The sequence below is a fragment of the Pseudophryne corroboree genome, chromosome 3, assembly GCF_028390025.1.
Source record: "Pseudophryne corroboree isolate aPseCor3 chromosome 3, aPseCor3.hap2, whole genome shotgun sequence".
NCBI lineage: Eukaryota > Metazoa > Chordata > Amphibia > Anura > Myobatrachidae > Pseudophryne > Pseudophryne corroboree.
Genome location: NC_086446.1, coordinates 339,487,402 through 339,509,224, shown reverse-complemented (window position 1 = coordinate 339,509,224; position 21,823 = coordinate 339,487,402). Strand labels below are relative to the sequence as shown.

Here is a 21,823-nt window from a genome sequence, read left to right as displayed (position 1 = left end):
AGCGACGGCAGCCGATGCACGGCACCGCGGGTCGTTAACGACCCTTGGTGTCAGCAGTTCATACATGCTCGATCTGAACTGTCGTCCAGGAGCTGCCTGCACGGCCGGCCGCTGCGTGACATCACTGAGCGATATGAACGGTCATATCGCTTAGTGTGTACGAGCAGCCGCCAACCACCCGGCCCGGGAGGGGAAACACTAGACGACATCGCTGAGAGCGACGTCATCTAGTGTGTATGCAACTTTAGCACAAACATCTGTTGTGTTAAGCTCTTGATGCAAAACAGTTTCACGGTCAATATTTACTATTTCTGCCAGAACTTGGATGCGGAGTTGATGGTCAATTTGAACAATTCTCATTGTTTTTCCACATTTTCATTCCTTCTTGATTTGTAAGCCCTTCTGAATGTTCATCTTTGACATCCTCACGACAATCACTAAATCTTTTGTGCCACTCAAACACAGGTGCACGTGACAATCTACCCAGTAAGCCTCGGTTAGTATAGGGAAAAATTTGGTGGGCGTTTTCAATTTTACTAAAAATGTAGATTAGTACGTTGCGCTACTTTTAAACTTCACATTTTTATGATGCACTGGAAAAAACACAACTTCTTTGAACGCTGTGTGACCAAAAACTATCTGTGCAAGAAGGGCAAAACCATTTTGGGATAGTCCAAGGTCAATATTTCCTCACTCCCTTTTAACTCACACAGTATTGTTTATTTTTACAAGTACGGTCTCATTATTTAATCACCACACCTTGGGGTAAATTTACTAAGATGGGAGTTCTATTTAAGATGCGATGTTGCCCATAGCAACCAATCAGATTTCAGGTTTTATCTTCTAGAAGGTGCTAGATAAATGAGAAGTAGAATCTGATTGGTTGCTATGGGCAACATCCCATCTTAAATAGAACTCCCATCTTAGTAAATGTACCCCCTTATATACAGTGAAGGCAGCCTCACATTTTACTAAAACCAAGTGACATCACAGAGGCACGAGAAACAAAACAAAAGCCAACATGTCCCACACCGGTGATTTCATTAAGTAAGGAAGCAGGCAAGAGGCTCCACATGGAACTTGTATTATTAAAATACTGCTTTTATCAGCATCTATTTAGTAAAAATGTATCTTCTTATACAACACTTACTGACGTGTGTTTAAAATTTAACAAGGTATTTTTGCAAAACCCTCAATGAAAAACATGTATAATGGTTTGGTCATGAATGGGTGAAAAGTCTAACCATTGGTAAGTCTATATAGAGAAAATTATTTTATACCACAATAGAAAAAAAAATGCTGAACAGTTGATGAATCCAGTAGAATGAAGCTCCAACAATAAGACAAAGCATAAAGTGCCTCATTACTCAGTGATGCCATTAGATCCTTTGCATTTATCTACAACATAGATTCTCAAATGTGGTCCTCAAGACCCCAAACAGCTCATGTTTTCCAGGTCTCCTGACAGAATCACAAGTCAAATAATTAGCTCCACCTGTGGATCTAACTATCAGTGAGTAATGAATACACCTATGCTGTGCACCTGCTAGGTGACATGGAAAATGTGACCTGTTTGGGGTCCAGAGGACAGAGTTTTGAGAACCACTGACCTACAATCATAGTGGAGCCATTTGTGACCAGAGTATTGTCCAGCAGAAATGCAATGCTACTAAATAATTTATGCGTGACAGAAGATTTTATAAATCTAAAGTTTTATTAGGACGACTGACTAACAAAATGCTGCCTAATATTTACTTATGGTAAAAGTTCTCACAGACTTAAAACACATGCTTTTAAAAACAGACTACAAAGTTGACAGGTTTATACAATTATTTTCTGTACAGGAGCCCTTAAGTAACCAAGATCTCAAGAGAGACCCCCAGCCTCCCATAGGCTTCCTGCTTGGGAATTTAAAAACCACACGAACAGCACCTTCTCCAAGTAACTGGTTGAAAATACACAAATGCCGCATTACACCCCTTCAAAAGGTGCACCTCCAATCAGCTAAACGTTGGGACATCTCCATATTCCCCATATATTAGGTACAAGTTAGCTTTGAAAGGTTCTTGCAACCACCTGAAGAGGAGCCTGACACTGAATGGATGTCAATAAACAGAATACATCTTCTTTGTCTTTTGGTGACAGTATTTTTGTTTCATTCCATGATTAAAATATATAGTTAAAAAAAAAAGTTCTCTTTTCACCCCCCCCCCGCCCATCCCAAGCGACCTCAGCGTCTTTTTGACAGACATATCACTAATAGCCAAACATTACATGCTACTCAGTAAAAATTTAGAGTTTGTAACACTAGTAGGAAAGGCGTGTAGGGTGCAGTGTTCTCCTGGGATACACTCATGAATCCCCTTTATTTATGGCTGCAGGAAAGACGGATTCCTGCAGTTGCCCTCCCCTCCCCCAATCACTATCAGTAATACCAGCTGTATGGGGCATTTAGTTTTTGTCTTCTTTTTTGTCATCATCCTCGGTGGGGTAGGAGTGCCACGTCAGCCTCTCTTCATAGAAAGAGATCACAACTTGGGGACACTTCACATTGGCTTCCTTTGCTGGGACAAGATCAGCTTCATCTGAATTTTTCCTGCAGGTAATATATGGAAATGTTATAATGTACCATTCTGTCTGTCATATTTATTGCATATTGGTTTCAAGATATGCACATAAGCTAGGTGTCGAACGCTGCATAGAGAAGCTGAAGAAAATCCAGTAACATTAATCTGGTTAGGAGTTAGGACTGCTTTCCCCTATTCGGTACATACGGCTTTGTTATTAAAGTTAGAATCCAGGAGACATAATATTGATAAGGTGAAGGGTTAATCTAGTCTGTGCATGTTATCTTAGCACCCTTCACATACACTAGAAACAGTCATTGTGTGGGCTGTACCAATATTCATGATAATATTTCCATTATGGTCATAAGTGGGAAAACACAGCACCTTGGCTTGGGCTATCCAGCCACAGCAGGGAAGTCTCCAGTAAGACTTCATTATTAGGGTACTAACATTTAGGTAATCTAATTCCTAGCGATACAATAGGCTGTAATCTCAGGAATATTAGTCCCGTACAAAAATAGGATTTTAATTACCTACCGGTAAATCCATAAGGGATATTGGGGAGACTTAGTATGATGGGCTATAGACAGGGTCCAAAGGAGACAGTGCACTTTAAATTTCTTTAACTAGGTGTGCTGGCGCCTCCCCTCTATGCCTCCTCCTACAGGCAGTTATAGGTAAAACAGTGCCCGAAGGAGAAATGACATACTTGAGAGAGGGAACATAACCATGAGTGGTGAGATTTACATACCAGCATACCACCAACATAATACAACCAGTAATGGCTGGTAACAAGACAGCAACAGCTGAACAGGTAACCATAGAAAAGACAACCTGCAGAAAGTCAACGCACTGAGGCGGGCACCAATATCCCATATGGACTATGAGAAAAGGATTTACCGGTAGGCAATTAAAATCTTATCTTCTCTAGCATCCATAAGGGATATTGGGGAGACTTCGTACGATGGGTATAGACGGGGTCCAAAGGAACTGGTGCACTTTACATTTCTTCAACTGGGTGTGCTGAATCCTCCCCTCTATGCCCCCTCCAACAGGCAGTTATAGGTAAAATAGTGCCCGAAGGAGAAAGGACATATATGAGAGAAGGAAATATGATAACAAAGAGTGGTGAGATTTACATACCAGCACACCACGAACATAAAACTACGAGCAATGGCTAGTAACAAAACAGCAACAGCTGAACAGGTAACCATAGAGAAGAACCTGCAGAAAAGTCAACGCACTGAGGCGGGCGCCCAATATCCCTTATGGACTACGAGAAAAGGATTTACCGGTAGGTAATTAAAATCCTATTTTCTCTAGCATCCATAAGGGATATTGGTGAGACTTAGTACGATGGGGACGTCCCAAAGCTTCCAGAACGTGCGGAGACTTCTGTAGCACCACCTGCCCAAACTGGGAATCCTCTGGCCAGGGTATCACACCTGTAGAACTTCACAAAGGTGTTCTTCCCCAACAAGGTAGCAGCTCGGCAGAGCTGCAAAGCAGAGACTCCACGGGCAGCCGCCCAGGAAGACCCCACTGATCTCCTAGAGTGGGCCTTCAGAGACTGTGGAACAGGTAAGGCTGTCGACACATAGGCCTGTTGGATAGTAAGCCTAAGCCAACGAGCAGTAGACTGCTTTGAAGCAGGGCAACACTTTTTCTGTGCATCATACAGCATGAACAAATAATCTGTCTTTCTGATCTGAGCCATTCTCTGGACATAAATCTTCAAGGCTCATACAGCATCCAATGCCTCCGGAGGAGCAGAAGTGCCAGAACCACAATAGGTTGATTCAAGTGGAACGCAGAGACGACCTTTGGCAGGAACTGCTGCCTAGTCCTGAGCTCCGCTCTGTCCTCGTAAAAGACCAAGTAGAGACTTTTACACAATAAGGCCCCCATTTCTGAGACACGCCTAGCAGAAGCCGGGGGCCAACAACATCACCGTCTTCCATGTCATTTACTTGTCTTCTACCGCCATCAGTGGTTCAAACCAGGAGGACTGTAGGAACTCCAACACAACATTCAAATCCCAGGGTGCTCTGGGAGGCACAAAAGGAGGTTTTATGTGAAGTACCCCTTGCAAAATGTTCTGAACTTCTGGCAACACTACCAATTTCTTCTGGAAGAAGATGGAGAGAGCGGAAATCTGGACCTTAACAGAACTCAGACGTAAGCCCTTGCCCACACCAGCCTGCAGGAAACGTCCCAAGCTGAACTCCGCAGGCGGGTACGTGCGGTCCTCGCACCAAGAGACATATCTTCTCCAGATATGATGATAGTGTTTTGATGTCACAGGTTTCCTGGCCTGAACCATTGTAGCAATTACCTTTTTGGAAAGGCCCTTGTGAGCTAGGATGTTCCGCTCAACCTACATGCCGTCAAACGAAGTCGCTGTAAGTCCGGGTAGACGAACGGTCCTTGTTGAAGATCTTTTCTTAGTGGTAGAGGCCAAAGGTCTTCAACGGACATGTCCAGAAAATAGATCAGAATTGCCTGGACTCCTTGATTTCTGATTCGCTTTAGCACCCTTGGGGCAATGGAATCGGAGGAAACAGGTAGACCAGCCGGTAAGGCCAAGGCGACGTCAGTGCATCCACTGCCCTCGTCTGAGGGTCCCTGGTTCGGGAGCAATACCAATGAAGCTTCTTGTTGAGTCGAGAAGCCATCAAGTTGATTTGTGGGCAGCCCCACCGGTCGATGATCTGCTGAAACACCTGATGGTGGAGCCCCCACTCTCAGAAGATCGTGACTACTCAGGAAATCCGCTTCCCAGTTGCCTACTCCCGGAATGAAGACTGCAGACATTGCTCTTGCATTTCTTTCTGCCCAGAGGAGTATCTTTGACACCTCTCGCATGCAGGCCCTGCTTTTTGTCCCTCCTTGCCGACTGATGTACGCCACCGCCGTGGCGTTGTCCGACTGCACCTGGATCGTGTGATCCCCGAATAAAGGAGAGGCCGGAAGCAGAGCATTGTAGATCACCCGGAGTTACAGAATGTTGATCGGAAGGAGGGCTTAGTGGGCTGACCACCTGCCCTGGAATGAGCCCCTTGGGTGACAGCTCCCCATCCTCTCAGACTCGCATCCATCGTGAGGAGGATCCAATCCTGAATCCCAAAACTTCGGCCTTCCAGATGTGATCCGGACCATTTGCTCAGGAGATCCAATTGAAATGTTCTGCATGGACCTTACCATACTGGATCGCCTCATATGAGGCAACCATCTTGCCCAACAGTTTTATGCAAAAGATGGGATGGATATTCGAGCAGGTCGGAGAACCATGCGGACCATCTCCTGAAGTGTTCTCGCCTTGTCCTCTGGGAGGAACATTTTCTGGGCCACAGTATCCAGTAACATCCCCAGGAACAGGAGCCACTGAGTTGGCTCCAGGTGGGACTTCTGTAAATTGAGAATCCTCCCATGGTGCGACAGAAGTTGGCTAGTGCGGTCGATATGGAGCAATGAAAGCTCCCTGTATCTTGCTTTTAATCAGGAGATCGTCCAGGTAAGGGACAACATTGACCCCCTGGACCCGGAACATCATCTCCATTACCTTCGTGAACACCCTCGGAGCTGTGGACAGGCCGAAGGGTAGCGCCTGGAACTGGTAGTGATCATCCAGGTGGGCAAACCTCAGATAAACCTGATTGAGGTGGCCAAATCGGAATATGGAGACAGGCATCCTTGATATGCAGGGAGACCATGAATTCCTGTTCTTCCAGGCCCACAATCGCCGCTCGCAAGGATTCCATTTTGAACTTGAAAACCCTTAGGTAAGGGTTCAAGAACTTTAGATTCAAAATGGGCCTTACTGAACCATCCGGTTTCGGTACCACAAACAGGTTGGAGTAATAACACTTTCCCTATTGTATTGGTACTGGAACAATGACGTAGGAATGGACCAACTTTTGGATGCCCTTTTGCAATGTAACTTGCGTATCCTCCAAAGCTGGTAAGCTTGATTTGAAAAATCGTTGGGGAGGAGCACTGTCGAACTCCAGCTTGCAGCTCTGAGAAATGAGGTCCTTGACCCAGGTATCCTGGCAGGAACTCCCCCAGAGGCAGCTGAACTAACGTACCCGAGCTCCCACCTCGAGATCCCCTCGGGGTGGGTGGGCACCATCATGCTGAGGACTTTGTGGAAGCAGAACTGGTGCTCTGTTCCTGAGAACCGGTGCTTGTAGGTTTTCTTTTCTTACCTCTGGTGCCTCTAGCCGCACTGGAGGTACCTCTGGCCCTAGGTCATAATCTGTTAGACCGAAAGGACTGAACAGATGGCCCCGGGTAGGAAAGCCTAGCCGGCGGGACCCCAGATGGGAAAGACGTGGATTTCCCCGCAGTAACCTTAAAAATCCACGTATACAACTAAACCCAAAGAGACATTACCCAGTAAAGGGGAGAGATTCCACATTGCGCTTGGACTCTGCGTCCGCTATCCATTGATGCAACCACAAGGCCCTGCGCGCAGACACTGCCATGGCAGAGGTCCTACTAGCATTAATATAACCTATCTCATTGAGAGAGTCACACAGGACACGTGCAATGTCCTGAATGTGCTTTAGGAGAGTCACTGTAGTGACAAGGGACATATCCCCGGAGAGGCCCTCCTGAATTTGAGTAGCCCACGTATGAATGGCATGGGTCATCCAGCAACCTGCTATGACCGGCCTTTGTGATATACCTGCTGCTGTGTAGATAGACTTTAGTGTAGTCTCTATTTTTTTGTCCCTATGGTCATTTACTGTAAAGGAGTCCGGGACAGGCAGCACCGCCTTTTAAGACAGTGGAGAGACTGATATGTCAGCCGCCGGGGGTTCTTCCCAGAATTTCCTACCTTCAGGAGCAAATGGTAAAATGTGCAAAAATCTTTTGACACTTTGTATTTTTGCCTGGATTTTTCCAGGCTAATTTAAATAGGTCATAGGTCATCTAACTCTGCAGAATCAGGGAAAGTGACACTAGGCTTGTTCTGTGTGAAGAAAAACGACTGCTGTGATGCAGCGTCCTCTAGAGGGAGTTTTAACACATCCCGTATAGGTAGAATGAGGGGTTCAATAACCTGAGCAGAAGGGGAATCCCCTCTAACGGAATCCAAGTTCTCCCCATCCTCCTGTAAAACTTCATCTGAATCAGAGAGTAAGGCAGGTAAACCACACTTTTGTGGTACTGAGTTAGAGAAGGGGGGCCGTGTAACATCTGCCCTGGCAGCTAGGTTAGGTCTGCAATAAGCCTGCTGTAGTAGCTGAATTTTTTGAGCATTAGCAGTGAGTTGTGATGACATATTAGACATCATAGTTTTAATGGCACCTAGCCAGGAAGGCTCTCTCTCCCTCCCCCCCCCCCCCCCCTCACCGAGTTGTGAAGATTGGCTGCATTGTTCACAGGATACAGAATCAGATGTCGAGGGAGAGAATCTGGTGTGACACAACACTGCATAATTTGTGTTTACCCATGTTCACAGTAAAACACAGTTACATACACATAACATACACCCAGACAAGTAATAAATTAGCAAGCCTGCCTTACTGTATGTGAGAGGGAGATCGAGAGAGATGAGACTATCATACCCCAGTGAGGCTGTAAGCGGTTATATCACAGTGAAACACCTATGATTACTGTACTTTATAGGACACAGATTGTGTACAATTGCGGCTCTCCCCCTTTGCTACACCCTATACCAGTTTTCCAGCGTTTCCGGAGTGTCTGGAGGAACTGTGTGTGCGCCTGCTGCTGCAGCTGTAAGAGGAAGGCGCCAAAATGCCGCTGGTCCCGCTCTGAGGTAGCTCCGCCCCACCAATGGCGCTGGAGCTACAGTGTTTTTTTATACTGGCAATGTCTCCCAAATAACTCAAAAACATCCCACAAGTGCTAGTTTAAGCCACCGCTAGCCAGTGTACACAGAGGGCTATAGCGGGTCCCCCCCCCCCCAGAAGAGTCCAGTATGCCTCCCCTAGCGGGGCCCCCGGTTTGTACTCACCACTGTTGTAACCTTCAGGCTACTGTTAGGGGTGTGTGCGGCGTGCTGCGATTGTGACCGCCAAGGCGCAGTGCCCCCCCTGTAGAACAACCTCTCAGGACGGTGGTCCTGCAGTGGGAAGCGGCTCTGACACCTCACAAGGCCGGTGACCGCCTCTCCCCCTCACAACTCCCACGGTGCAGGTATGCTGTTGGCCAAACATCATACCGAAAATAATAAAGATTTAAAATAAACTGAAGAAAACTCTCTGGAGCTGCAGAGGTGTGCATCCTCTCCTGAGGGCACTTTTTTCTAAACTGCCTGTGGGAGTGGGCATAGAGGGGAGGAGCCAGCACACCCAGTTGAAGAAATTTAAAGTGCACCGGCTCCTTTAGACCCTGTCTATACCCCATCGTACTAATAAGTCTCCCCAATATCACTTATGGATGCTAGAGAAAATAAGATTTTACTTACCGATAAATCTATTTCTCGTAGTCCGTAGTGGATGCTGGGACTCCGTAAGGACCATGGGGAATAGCGGCTCCGCAGGAGACAGGGCACAAGAATAAAAGCTTTAGGATCAGGTGGTGTGCACTGGCTCCTCCCCCTATGACCCTCCTCCAAGCCTCAGTTAGGATACTGTGCCCAGACGAGCGTACATAATAAGGAAGGATATTGAATCCCGGGTAAGACTCATACCAGCCACACCAATCACACCGTACAACTTGTGATCTGAACCCAGTTAACAGTATGATAACAACGAAGGAGCCTCTGAAAAGATGGCTCACAACAACAACAATAACCCGATTTAGTTAACAATAACTATGTATAAGTATTGCAGACAATCCGCACTTGGGATGGGCGCCCAGCATCCACTACGGACTACGAGAAATAGATTTATCGGTAAGTAAAATCTTATTTTCTCTGACGTCCTAGTGGATGCTGGGACTCCGTAAGGACCATGGGGATTATACCAAAGCTCCCAAACGGGCGGGAGAGTGCGGATGACTCTGCAGCACCGAATGAGAGAACTCCAGGTCCTCCTCAGCCAGGGTATCAAATTTGTAGAATGTAGCAAACGTGTTTGCCCCTGACCAAGTAGCTGCTCGGCAAAGTTGTAAAGCCGAGACCCCTCAGGCAGCCGCCCAAGATGAACCCACTTTCCTTGTGGAATGGGCTTTTACAGATTTTGGCTGTGGCAGGCCTGCCACAGAATGTGCAAGCTGAATTGTACTACAAATCCAACGAGCAATCGTCTGCTTAGAAGCAGGAGCACCCAGCTTGTTGGGTGCATACAGGATAAACAGCGAGTCAGATTTTCTGACTCCAGCCGTCCTGGAAACATATATTTTCAGGGCCCTGACAACGTCAAGTAACTTGGAGTCCTCCAAGTCCCTAGTAGCCGCAGGCACCACAATAGGTTGGTTCATGTGAAAAGCAGAAACCACCTTAGGGAGAAATTGAGGACGAGTCCTCAATTCTGCCCTGTCAGAATGAAAAATTAAGTAAGGGCTTTTATATGATAAAGCCGCCAATTCTGACACACGCCTGGCTGAAGCCAGGGCTAACAGCATCGTCACCTTCCATGTGAGATATTTTAAGTCCACAGTGGTGAGTGGTTCAAACCAATGTGACTTAAGGAACCTCAAAACAACATTGAGATCCCAAGGTGCCACTGGAGGCACAAAAGGAGGTTGTATATGCAGTACCCCTTTTACAAATGTCTGAACTTCAGGTACTGAAGCCAGTTCTTTCTGGAAGAAAATCGACAGGGCCGAAATTTGAACCTTAATGGACCCTAATTTTAGGCCCATAGACAGTCCTGTTTGCAGGAAATGGAGGAAACGACCCAGTTGAAATTCCTCTGTAGGGGCCTTCTTGGCCTCACACCACGCAACATATTTTCGCCAAATGCGGTGATAATGTTTTGCGGTTACATCCTTCCTGGCTTTGACCAGGGTAGGGATGACTTCATCTGGAATGCCTTTTTCCTTCAGGATCCGGCGTTCAACCGCCATGCCGTCAAACGCAGCCGCGGTAAGTCTTGGAACAGACAAGGCCCCTGCTGGAGCAGGTCCTTTCTTAAAGGTAGAGGCCACGGGTCTTCCGTGAGCATCTCTTGAAGTTCCGGGTACCAAGTCCTTCTTGGCCAATCCGGAACCACGAGTATCGTTCTTACTCCTCTCCTTCTTACGATTCTCAGTACTTTTGGTATGAGAGGCAGAGGAGGGAACACATACACTGACTGGTACACCCACGGTGTTACCAGAGCGTCCACCGCTATTGCCTGAGGGTCCCTTGACCTGGCGCAATATCTGTCTAGTTTTTTGTTTAGACGGGACGCCATCATGTCCACCTTTGGTTTTTCCCAACGGTTTACAATCAGGTGGAAGACTTCTGGGTGAAGTCCCCACTCTCCCGGGTGAAGGTCATGTCTGCTGAGGAAGTCTGCTTCCCAGTTGTCAACTCCCGGAATGAACACTGCTGACAGTGCTATCACATGATTTTCCGCCCAGCGAAGAATCCTTGCAGCTTCTGCCATTGCCCTCCTGCTTCTCGTGCCGCCCTGTCTGTTTACGTGGGCGACTGACGTGATGTTGTCCGATTGGATCAATACCGCCTGACCCTGAAGCAGGGGTTTCGCTTGACTTAGGGCATTGTAAATGGCCCTTAGTTCCAGAATGTTTATATGAAGAGATGTTTCCATGCTTGACCACAAGCCCTGGAAATTTTTTCCCCTGTGTGACTGCTCCCCAGCCTCTCAGGCTGGCGTCCGTGGTCACCAGGACCCAGTCCCGAATGCCGAATCTGCGGCCCTCTAGAAGATGAGCACTCTGCAACCACCACAGGAGGGATACCCTTGTCCCTGGTGACAGGGTTATCCGCTGATGCATCTGAAGATGCGACCCGGACCATTTGTCCAGTAGGTTCCACTGGAAAGTCTTGCGTGGAATCTGCCGAATGGGATTGCTTCGTAGGAAGCCACCATTTTTACCCAGAACCCTTGTGCATTGAAGCACTGAGACTTGGTTCGGTTTTAGGAGGTTCCTGACTAGCTCGGATAACTCCCTGGCTTTCTCCTCCGGAAGAAACACCTTCTCTCTGGACTGTGTCCAGGATCATCCCTAGGAACAGAAGACAAGTCGTCGGAACCAGCTGCGATTTTAGAATATTGAGAATCCAATCGTGCTGCCGCAACACTACCTGAGATAGTGCTACACCGATCTCCAACTGTTCCCTGGATCTTACCCTTATCAGGGAATCGTCCAAGTAAAGGATAACTAAAATTCCCTTCCTTCGAAGGAATATCATCATTTCGGTCATTACCTCAGTAAAGACCCGGGGTGCCGTGGACCATCCCTACGGCAGCGTCTGAACTGATAGCGACAGTTCTGTACCATAACCTGAGATACCCTTGGTGAGAAGGGTAAATTTTGACATGAAGGTAAGCATCCTTGGTGTCCCGAGACATCATGTAGTCCCCTTCTTCCAGGTTTGCAATCACTGCTCTGAGTGACTCAATTTTGAATTTGAACCTCTGTATGTAAGTGTTCCAAGATTTTAGATTTTAAAATCGGTCTCACCGAGCCGTCTGGCTTCGGTACCACAATAGTGTGGAATAATACCCCGTTCCCTGTTGCAGGAGGGGTACCTTAATTATCACCTGCTGGGAATACAGCTTGTGAATGGCTTCCAAAACTGCCTCCCTGTCAGCGGGAGACGTCGGTAAAACAGACTTTTGGAAACGGCGAGGGGAATACGTCTCGAATTCCAATTTGTACCCCTGAAATATTACCTGAAGGATCCAGGGGTCTACTTGCGAGTGAGCCCACTGCGCACTGAAATTCACTGAGAACGGGCCCCCACCGTGCCTGAACTTGTAAAGCCCTAGCGTCATACTGAGGGCTTGGCAGAGGCGGAAAAGGGTTTCTGTTCCTGGGAACTGGCTGATCTCTGCAGCCATTTTCCTCTCCCTCTGTCACGAGCAGAAAAGAGGAACCCTTTTGTCCGCTTGCCAACCAGGACTGCGCCTGATAATACGGCGTCTTATTTTGAGAGGCGACCTAGGGTACATCCCCTTTTTTAAGGCAATACTTCCAAATGCCGTTTGGAATCCCTGACCACTTTACTGGTAGAATACAACGCACTTATACTTGATGCCAGTCGGCAAATATTCCGCTGTGCATCATGCATATATAGAAATGCATCTTTTAATTGCTCTATAGGCAATAATATACTGTCCTTATCTAGGATATCAATATTTCCAGTCAGGGAATCCGACCACGCCAACCCAGCACTGCACATCCACGCAGTATAACACCAGTATGTGTGTAAATACATTTTAGGATACCCTCCTGCTTTTTATCAGCAGGATCCTTAAGGGCGGCCATCTCAAGAGAGGGTAGAGCCCTTGTTCTTACAAGCGTGTGAGCGCCTTATCCCCTGTAGGGGGTGTTTCCCAACGCACCCTAACCTCTGGCGGGAAAAGGTATACTGCCAATAACTTTTTAGAAATTATCAATTGTTATCGGGGGGAAACCCACGCATCATCACACACCTCATTTTATTTTTCAGATTCAGGAAAACTACAGGAAGTTTTTCCTAACCAAACATAATACCCCTTTTTTTTGGTGGTATTCATATTATCAGAAAAGTGTAAACATTTTCCATTGCCTCAATCATGCAATGTGTGGCCCTATTGGAAATCACGGTTGTCTCTTCACCGTCGACACAGGAGTCAGTATCCGTGTCGGCGTCTGTATCTGAGGTAACGGGCGCTTTAGAGCCCCTGTATGAGACGTCTGGACATGCACAAGCTGAGTAGCCGGCTGTCTCATGTCAACCACTGTCTTTTATACAAAGCTGACACTGTCACGCAATTTCAACAGTACATCCACTCACGTGTCGACCCCCTAGGGGGTGACAACACTATTACAGACACTCTACTCCGTCTCCACATCATTTTTCTCCTCATACATGTCGACACAAACGTACCGACACACAGCACACACACAGGGAATGCTCTGATAGAGGACAGGACCCACTAGCCTTTGGGGAGACAGAGGGAGAGTTTGCCAGCACACACCAGAGCGCTATATATATACAGGGATAACCTTATATAAGTGTTTTTCCCTTTATAGCTGCTGTATTGTTTATACTGCGCCTAATTTGTGCCCCCCTCTCTTTTTTAACCCCTTTCTGTAGTGTAGTGACTGCAGGGGAGAGCCAGGGAGCTTCCCTCCAACTGAGCTGTGAGGGAAAATGGCGCCAGTGTGCTGAGGAGATAGGCTCCGCCCCTTTCTCGGCGTCCTTATCATCCGTTTTTCTGTATGTTTTGGCAGGGGTTAAATGCATCCATATAGCCCAGGAGTTATATGTGATGCATTTATTTAAGCCATATAAGGTTTTTATCGATTTATTGCGTCTCAGGGCGCTGCCCCCCCAGCGCCCTGCACCCTCAGTGACCGGAGTGTGAAGTGTGCTGAGAGCAATGGCGCACAGCTGCGGTGCTGTGCGCTACCTTATCTGAAGACAGGATCGTCTTCTGCCGCCGATTTTCCGGACCTCTTCGCTCTTCTGGCTCTGTAAGGGGGCCGGCGGCGCGGCTCCGGGACCCATCCAGGCTGAACCTGTGATCGTCCCTCTGGAGCTAATGTCCAGTAGCCTAAGAAACCCGATCCACTCTGCACGCAGGTGAGTCCGTTTCTTCTCCCCTTAGTCCCACGATGCAGTGAGCCTGTTGCCAGCAGGACTCACTGAAAATAAAAAACCTAAAATACACTTTTATTCTAAGCAGCTCAGGAGAGCCACCTAGCCTGCACCCTTCTCGTTCGGGCACAAAAATCTAACTGAGGCTTGGAGGAGGGTCATAGGGGGAGGAGCCAGTGCACACCACCTGATCCTAAAGCTTTTATTCTTGTGCCCTGTCTCCTGCGGAGCCGCTATTCCCCATGGTCCTTACGGAGTCCCAGCATCCACTAGGACGTCAGAGAAATGATGGATACATTTAGAAAATATGGTAATGCCGCAGGAGCCCTCGTGTAGACACCACCTGTCTGCTTCTCTGGCCCGCTGCTGCATCCGAAAACACTGCATCGGACCATCCGCATCAACATTGGCCATATACCGTAAGTAACACTCAGGATGAGCAGTTTACATGCTGGTTGGGGCCAGTAAAGTTATGTTCAAGGATGCTGCCACTGGCCTTGGCACACCCAGAAAATTGGGCACTACAACCATTGCAGCAGAAAAAGATCTGCACATGCACAGATCTACAAACATCAGAGATGTATGCAAACGGTAAGGTTTGCATACATCTCTGCAGTAGGCTCAATATTCACATGGGTGAAGCTTAAAGAAATGTGTGAAAAACACAAGTTAATATTATGAACCGTTGCATATAAACCATGTGCTTTATTTTCATGGGCTTAGAAATAAAAGAAAATGGGTCTATTGGTAGAAATTATTCTATTCTATGTTAAGGGTCTAAAGTGCAGACTGCTTGCAAATGTAAAACATCTTATGTACAGGCTTTCATTATCTTCACAGATCGTACCATTGTCTTTCTGTGATCAGCTAAATTATATTACGTGTCTTTTAGCGCACTACACTGAAGGGGCAACTTTTGTATGAATATTAATGGAATGCCTTAATTTGCCAAATGGCACACTCAGTCACCAAATCAAACTGTACACTGGGCAGGTGGAGATGAGACTTACCATTTCATCAAGAACATCAACTCTCCACTTGAGTCTGTGGCTCCAATGATCCTTTCTGGCTCTAAACCCCGCGCAAATCCACGAGGCTTCTCAGCCTGGGAGAGAGAACATAAAACATCTCTACAGTAGTCAAAGGGTACAAAATACATTTTCACTTTGGAGATGCACATTCCAGACCTAAGTGTGATAGTAATAAAGGGCACACATTTTCTACACAAGCAGCAGGTATTTTGTGAAGCTAGTTGGTACAGATGAGAACCTTGCATGACTGAGTAATGCTTTGTTTCCATAAACAACTAAAATAATCACGACCAGCTGATCAGTTACACAGACAGTATTGAGGGTAAATGTGTAAACACCTACATTTATAGTATTTTTTTGGAATCTATTACCAGCATGTCCCATATGTAGAACCTGAGTGTTAGGCATCTTGCAAAATGCTTATGTATTGCTTTGAATTAAAGGCATGCATCAAAAAGGAGGCCCAGGTCTTTTCCCCTTATTTTAAGGTGGAGATTTATCAAAGCTTGAAGTGGAGATAAAGTACCAACCAATCAGCTTTGATAAATCTCCTCCTTCGTATGCTTTGCCTCTAATGATTTGGGTTCTTCATATAATCTTACCTCTTCTTTTTTTTTCTTAGGCTTGCTCTCTTCTCCTGCAAGCTCGCTGTCCGAATCTGCTTTGCGTTTGCCATCTGATTTATCAGACTCATGTGCGGTTTTCTGCGACTGCAAGAACTCTGCGATCAGATCTGGACAGTCCAGGTTCTCTTCTGGCTCCCACGTGTTGTCCTCACTGCAAACACCAGAGGAATTCACATCCAATCTCCCCCCAACAAGACACTTCATTCAAAATGTGTGAAGTTGCTTCTCAATCGTTACAGAGTTTCTTCTGTACTGGGAAGAGGCCAGAGATGTATTTAATAGGCAACCCAAACATACACCAGCGTACAGCTGTGAGTCTCAAACCTGTCCCCAGGTCTAGTAAAAATATCAATGTTTTGCTAATCAGAGAAGCAGTACTTTATTCCTCTTTTAATTGATAAACGTAATATTACTTTTGTGTACTTAAGCCATTTAATCCAAGTAGACACCCTAAAGGAACCAACTGAAGATGACCAATAGACGCTGTAGTTTGCAATATACACTTTATTAGAAAATGTATCCAACATAGTTTCCAATTACTCTGTCAGAGGCACCAGAGGAATGGGAGACTGGTTACTAAGCTGGGTACACACTGCAGCATTTTGGAACGTTATATTGCTACATCGCTCAGTGTGTACTGGGGATTGGGCACTCTTGTCGTCACTACTGTTGGGCACTCGGGGTTGATTTCCTGCACATCAAACCAAGCGATATCCCTAGCATCCTGTACTATGCTAATAAGGATGAAACATGATCATTCTGTCCTTCTTTAAAGTCGCTCCAGTGCGTATACACAATCTGGGCTGACAGACATTCATTCCGTTGTTGGAACGAAAGCCCGTTGCTCCAGTGTGTACCCAGCTTTAGACCTTGCTTGGATGTGTATCAAACTACAGCAGCTATGTAGGACAGTAATGACAGGCATTGAGGTTTAGTTAGGTCTAAGTGCACAGGATATGAGACATCTACTTGTGCTCATAACAGTGATCCGTAAAAAACAGGCTGTGTCCTGATAACAGGTTTGACAGTCAGTGTTTGTAGAATAAGCCTCCTTGGTTGGTATAGGTTATACATTGTGTCTCAGACACCCACAAACCCTTTGGTACAACAGCACTTACTCAGAGAATCCTTTCCATTTCAGCAGATATTCAACTTTTCCTTTAACCACCCGCCGATCTAGCACTTTCTCCACAACATATTCCTCCTCCTCTTCATCAACTACTTCTTCCATCTTTTTCTTGTTCTGCTTTTTTCCTGTAGACGTCGCCAGCTTACTGGTTCAGTTTAGCTGCATGGGGCAAAGGAAAATAAGTGAGCAATACAAAATCAGCAAGTAACTGTGCATTTGAGCAAAGCAATATTGCACTGCAGGTGGGGCAGATTTAACATGTGCTGAAAGATTTAGAGGGGATGTGACCAAACTGAAATCTAACTTTCAGTGTAAAACTAAAAGGCGCATACACACTGGGCGTTTTCCCCCACTGTCCAACGATGTCAGCGGCTTTCCATAGCAGGACGCTATGGAAAGCCGCTCACCCCGCCATTCATCTACAGGTAATACCAGCATATGAACGGCGGCCGCCAGCGATGAAGCGGGAGCGCTCATCAACGCTCACCGCTTGTCCATACACACTGGACGGTTTTGAGCTGAAAGCAGTTCAACACACCAAAAGTGAGCTGCTTTCAGCTCAAAATCTCCCAGTGTGCATGGGCCTTAAAGCGGTCCAGTCTTTGTGGGACTCATGCAAAGACAGACAGTATTTACCATGCATACAAAAACAGAAACGTATCTGTACCCCTTTGTATTGCAACATTGTTAGTCCAGGTACAATGCTACTTGCTTTTTTTTGCTTTGCTCCCACAATTCAGAATCAGCCCCCTAAGGAATTTCATGTTATGTACCAGACATTAAATCCTTCAGAGAGAACTAGTGTTGCATGAGTAAGTTCAGCCATAGTGTGAGAAAGGTCACTGAAGCATGCAACAAACACTCCACCGGTCATAATCAAGGTCCCACCCTGACATATCCTGCAGCTTGTATATGGCATAAGAGGTTTCATAATCTCTCAGGATGATTGGCTTCAATATTACTTTCTGTAATACCTAAGAAAAGATGGACTATTGCTGGAGAGTGAGACGATCAAAACCATCAATACAAGAAACGATGGCCATAAACCGTCAAACGCGATTTAAGTCCTTTGTATCCACTGTATGTTTTGGGTGTGGATCATCAAATCAACAGTGTCTAGGCAGACAATGTTTAGGTCGACCACTATAGGTCGACAGGGTTTCTAGGTCGACATGTGGTTTTGGGATTTTGGTGTCGTTTCTGCGTACAGTGACTGGGAAGCCGAATTAGTGCACCATGTCCGCTCACAATGCTTCGGGCAAGGTGCCTCGCTTTGCTCGGCACAGATTACCGTTCCAGTCGTAGTCCACGCATGAAAAAGTAAGAAAAAAATAAATTGAAAAACTCATGTCGACCTAGAAACCCTGTCGACCTAGTGACTGTCGACCTAAACATTGTCGATCTTCAGACCGGATCCCGTATGTTTTAACCACAAAAATATATAAACTGCACGGTCCAATAGTGGGAGAGACACTTTGCTTGCACAATGAATGAAGGGGCCCAAAGAAATTTCCACACTCAACATCCAATGCAACTCCAGGTACAGTGCATCTTGATTAATGCCTTGGGAAAGAATACATGAATAATAAAGGACAGCCAACCTAACACTAATCCTTAAGCACACGTTTTATTAAAAACTTATTTCTACCTCACCCACAGTAATTAAATGTCATTACAGTAATGCCTTGCCTATCTAATCTAGTCAATGCAAGCTGGCCAGGATGTTAAAAAAAACAGGTAGACAGCAGGACATGCTGAACATACTCTTCTGTCAAACCATGGCAGACCGGCCTGGCACTATGTTCACCAATAGTAGGTGCTGTATGGGATAGCCCAAAAGCACTGTACAATACAATACTATAGAATACCATCCCAGTCAGCACAGAACAGTGATGCAGGGACAGGCAGCAACACGGAGGACAAGATATTAGCAAAGAAGAACTCAGGTCCAGTGATCGCAAAAACGCGCTATAGCGCGTTTTTTACCCCAAAATGACGACTGGGGACTCACTTTGTAAGAATGGGCGGGTCCCCAGGGACGCGCTCCGTTAAAATTGCTCTCTGGCGCCTGATTGGTTACTAGCTGACTTTTCTCTGACCTTATTGGTCAGAAGTCAGCGACGGCTGCTGCTGGGCGGGAAGATGCGGTGCCGGGAGTCAGACAGTAACAAGCTGAGAGGACTGACGGGAAGCTGCAGCGCGGCGCTCCGGGGCTTGATCCACACTTCTCACCCTCTCCCCGGCTGCACTAGTCCACGAGAGGGGAGAGCCCGCCAGATTACAGATGATACGGGAGATGCCGGAGCCGCCGCAAGATGACATCACCCAGCAGAGTAATGAAGTCGGACCCGCCACCTGTGAACAGATCCTGGCAGGGCAGAGGTAATTTAGCTGAGCCAGTGTGCGGGGCCAGGCAGAAACTGAACAGCAGCAGGCTAATGCTGCCTTAACAGTGTCTGCCAGCCCAGTGTTTCCACCTTCCCTCCCCAACCAGCCCACTGTGTTTTCTCACTGCCCTCCCATCTAGAACCACCCTGTCAGTCCAGACACACTGATTCCCCTCCCCAACTTAGCCCAGTGTTACCTCCTCACACCCCTATCTCTCTGCCCCTCTATCTGGCGCAGTGTGTATAACGTGCTCTACCTGGCGCAGTGTGTATAACGTGCTCTACCTGGCGCAGTGTGTATAAGGTGCTCTACCTGGCGCAGTGTGTATAACGTGCTCTACCTGGCGCAGTGTGTATAACGTGCTCTACCTGGCGCAGTGTGTATAACGTGCTCTACCTGGCGCAGTGTGTATAACGTGCTCTACCTGGCGCAGTGTGTATAACGTGCTCTACCTGGCGCAGTGTGTATAACGTGCTCTACCTGGCGCAGTGTGTGTAACGTGCTCTACCTGGCTCAGTGTGTGTAACGTGCTCTACCTGGCGCAATATGTATAATATGCTCTGCCTGGCGCTAAGTATATAACATGCTCTGCCTGGCGCTAATAACGTGCTCTGCCTGGCGCTAATAACGTGCTCTACCTGGAGCAATATGTATAACGTGCTCTACCTGGTGCAGTGTGTATAGGAGGTTCTACCTGGTGCAATGTGTATAAGCGGCACTACTGTGTGGTATAATGTGAATTGGTACTATTATGTGGCCACGCCCCTTCTCCATTAAGCCACACCCCTAATTTTTGGGCGCGCGCCTTCGGCGCGCACTGCCTATACTTAAGGTTCTAGGAGATAGAGAACCAATTCACTTTCTGCCAAGGGGCACCAAAATGTCTAGTTACAGCTCTGGTACAGGGTGTCCTGCATGCTACACAGCCCAGCAGCACTGTCACCCCCATCCCCCCCCCCCCCCCCCTTGCAACAAGATTAATAAAAACCTTCATTCCGATGGGACCCAGAAAAGGACCGGTAGGACCCCAATTTTTAAAAGTGAGGGGTCCCTGGGACCCACTTTTTTTTTGGCTCAGCGCGATCACTGAGGTCTCTTATTTATTTTACAGTCCAGCGCACAATGAATAGGGTATGGAGAGAGACCCAGCTGATTTGATCAGAACTGTAAAAACTATGGGAAATGGGGAAAGTCAGTGTTTATTAGGAGTTATCATTTAATATTTACTAAAGGCAGCTTCCATTATACCTTCTTAGCAATGGTACTGTGCTATGTATGATGAAAATATGTACCAGTATCGTGATCATAGTGTTTTTCTCGGATTGAATAACAAAAATAAACGAAAACTTTCATAAAAATCTACCAAAAATGCAGTTTATTAACACCAGAGGCATGGGAAAGCGTCCTGGGCTTTATCAGAAACAATGATTGCATTCGGATAACAACTAATGATTTCCATAGTAAATGAGTCTGTTTTAACAAAAAAACTGCAAGCTTCAATGGTGCAGGGACTGCGCCGAATGCTTCTCTGTACGGCTCTGCAATATGGTGGCCCTATAGAAACAACTACAAGTAATAGTAAGGGACTCACTACTAGACACTGCCACAGAGTTTGCATTCAATTCACCTAAATTTGTGCCCAATCCAGTACAATACACTTAGCGGCCAAGCCAGCCCACCTCTGGCAGATTGCCCAGGCGAGATAGGTTCACACAAGGACACCTACCCCTTGTGGGTAGCTCATTCAAGACCAGTCCACTTTAGTCCAGCCCACCTTTGGCAGGTGACATATTCCTGGTCCAAAAAAATTAAAATTATTATTATTGCGGTAAGTAGTCTCTGGTGGCTCCATCCCTACAGCAGCCCGATGCCCCCAGATCAGCACACCCCAGCTATGCCCCACATTTACCCACTGCAAGTCTAACTCAGACAACCGCAGCGTGGCCGCACAGCCGGGGCTAGCCTAGACCACCTCAGTGTGCCCACATGCCCCCGGCCCAGGTGGCAGAGCCCCGGAGGGGGGTGTGAGCTAGGTGACGCCAGCCTGCCACACACATGCACACGATGTTGTATAGCGGGAAGGGAGATCTGTGATCACTGCACACGGGGCCGCAGCTGCAGCATCTCTCACCAGTCACGGGCGGCGGCGGGTCGGTGCCCGGGATCTCAGTCCGAATGCGGGAGGGGCACTAGGACGCTGCCAGACCGTTGTCGGGCGGAGATGCCGGCGGCCGCGGGCAGGTGGGTGGTATGTGGCCGCGTGCGCCGCCCGCCTGCTCCGGTTCGGTTCTGGAAATGTGGCTCCTCCAAACAAAAGGATCTGCTGCTCTGCCGCCACCGAGCGCGGGCACTGCGCATGCGCCCCGCCGCCAGGCATCACGGGGGCTGTAGTCCCGGCGCGGTGGCAC

The 21,823-nt window shown here is 47.2% G+C and overlaps 1 protein-coding gene across 1 annotated transcript; it reads right to left on the bottom strand.

The window, feature by feature from the left end:
• Positions 1 to 1,695: 1,695 nt before the first annotated feature.
• CBX1 (chromobox 1) lies at positions 1,696 to 21,758 on the bottom strand. Its single transcript, XM_063959611.1, has 5 exons — positions 21,547 to 21,758; positions 17,017 to 17,186; positions 15,875 to 16,049; positions 15,252 to 15,346; positions 1,696 to 2,596 (listed from the first exon to the last, which is right to left on the bottom strand). Exons 2-5 carry the CDS (start codon positions 17,127 to 17,129, stop codon positions 2,452 to 2,454), a joined length of 528 nt encoding a protein of 175 aa, XP_063815681.1. The 5' UTR covers positions 17,130 to 17,186; positions 21,547 to 21,758; the 3' UTR covers positions 1,696 to 2,451.
• Between the last annotated feature and the right edge of the window lie 65 nt (positions 21,759 to 21,823).

Excerpts from the sequence above, each read along its gene's own strand:
- CBX1 (XM_063959611.1), bottom strand. The coding sequence starts at position 17,129 with ATGGAAGAAGTAGTTGATGAAGAGGAGGAGGAATATGTTGTGGAGAAA. Across the intron at positions 15,347-15,874 it reads CTAAGAAAAAAAAAGAAGAG|GCTGAGAAGCCTCGTGGATT; the intron begins GTAAGATTATAT and ends TCTCTCTCCCAG. Across the intron at positions 2,597-15,251 it reads TTGATGTTCTTGATGAAATG|GAAAAATTCAGATGAAGCTG; the intron begins GTAAGTCTCATC and ends TATTACCTGCAG.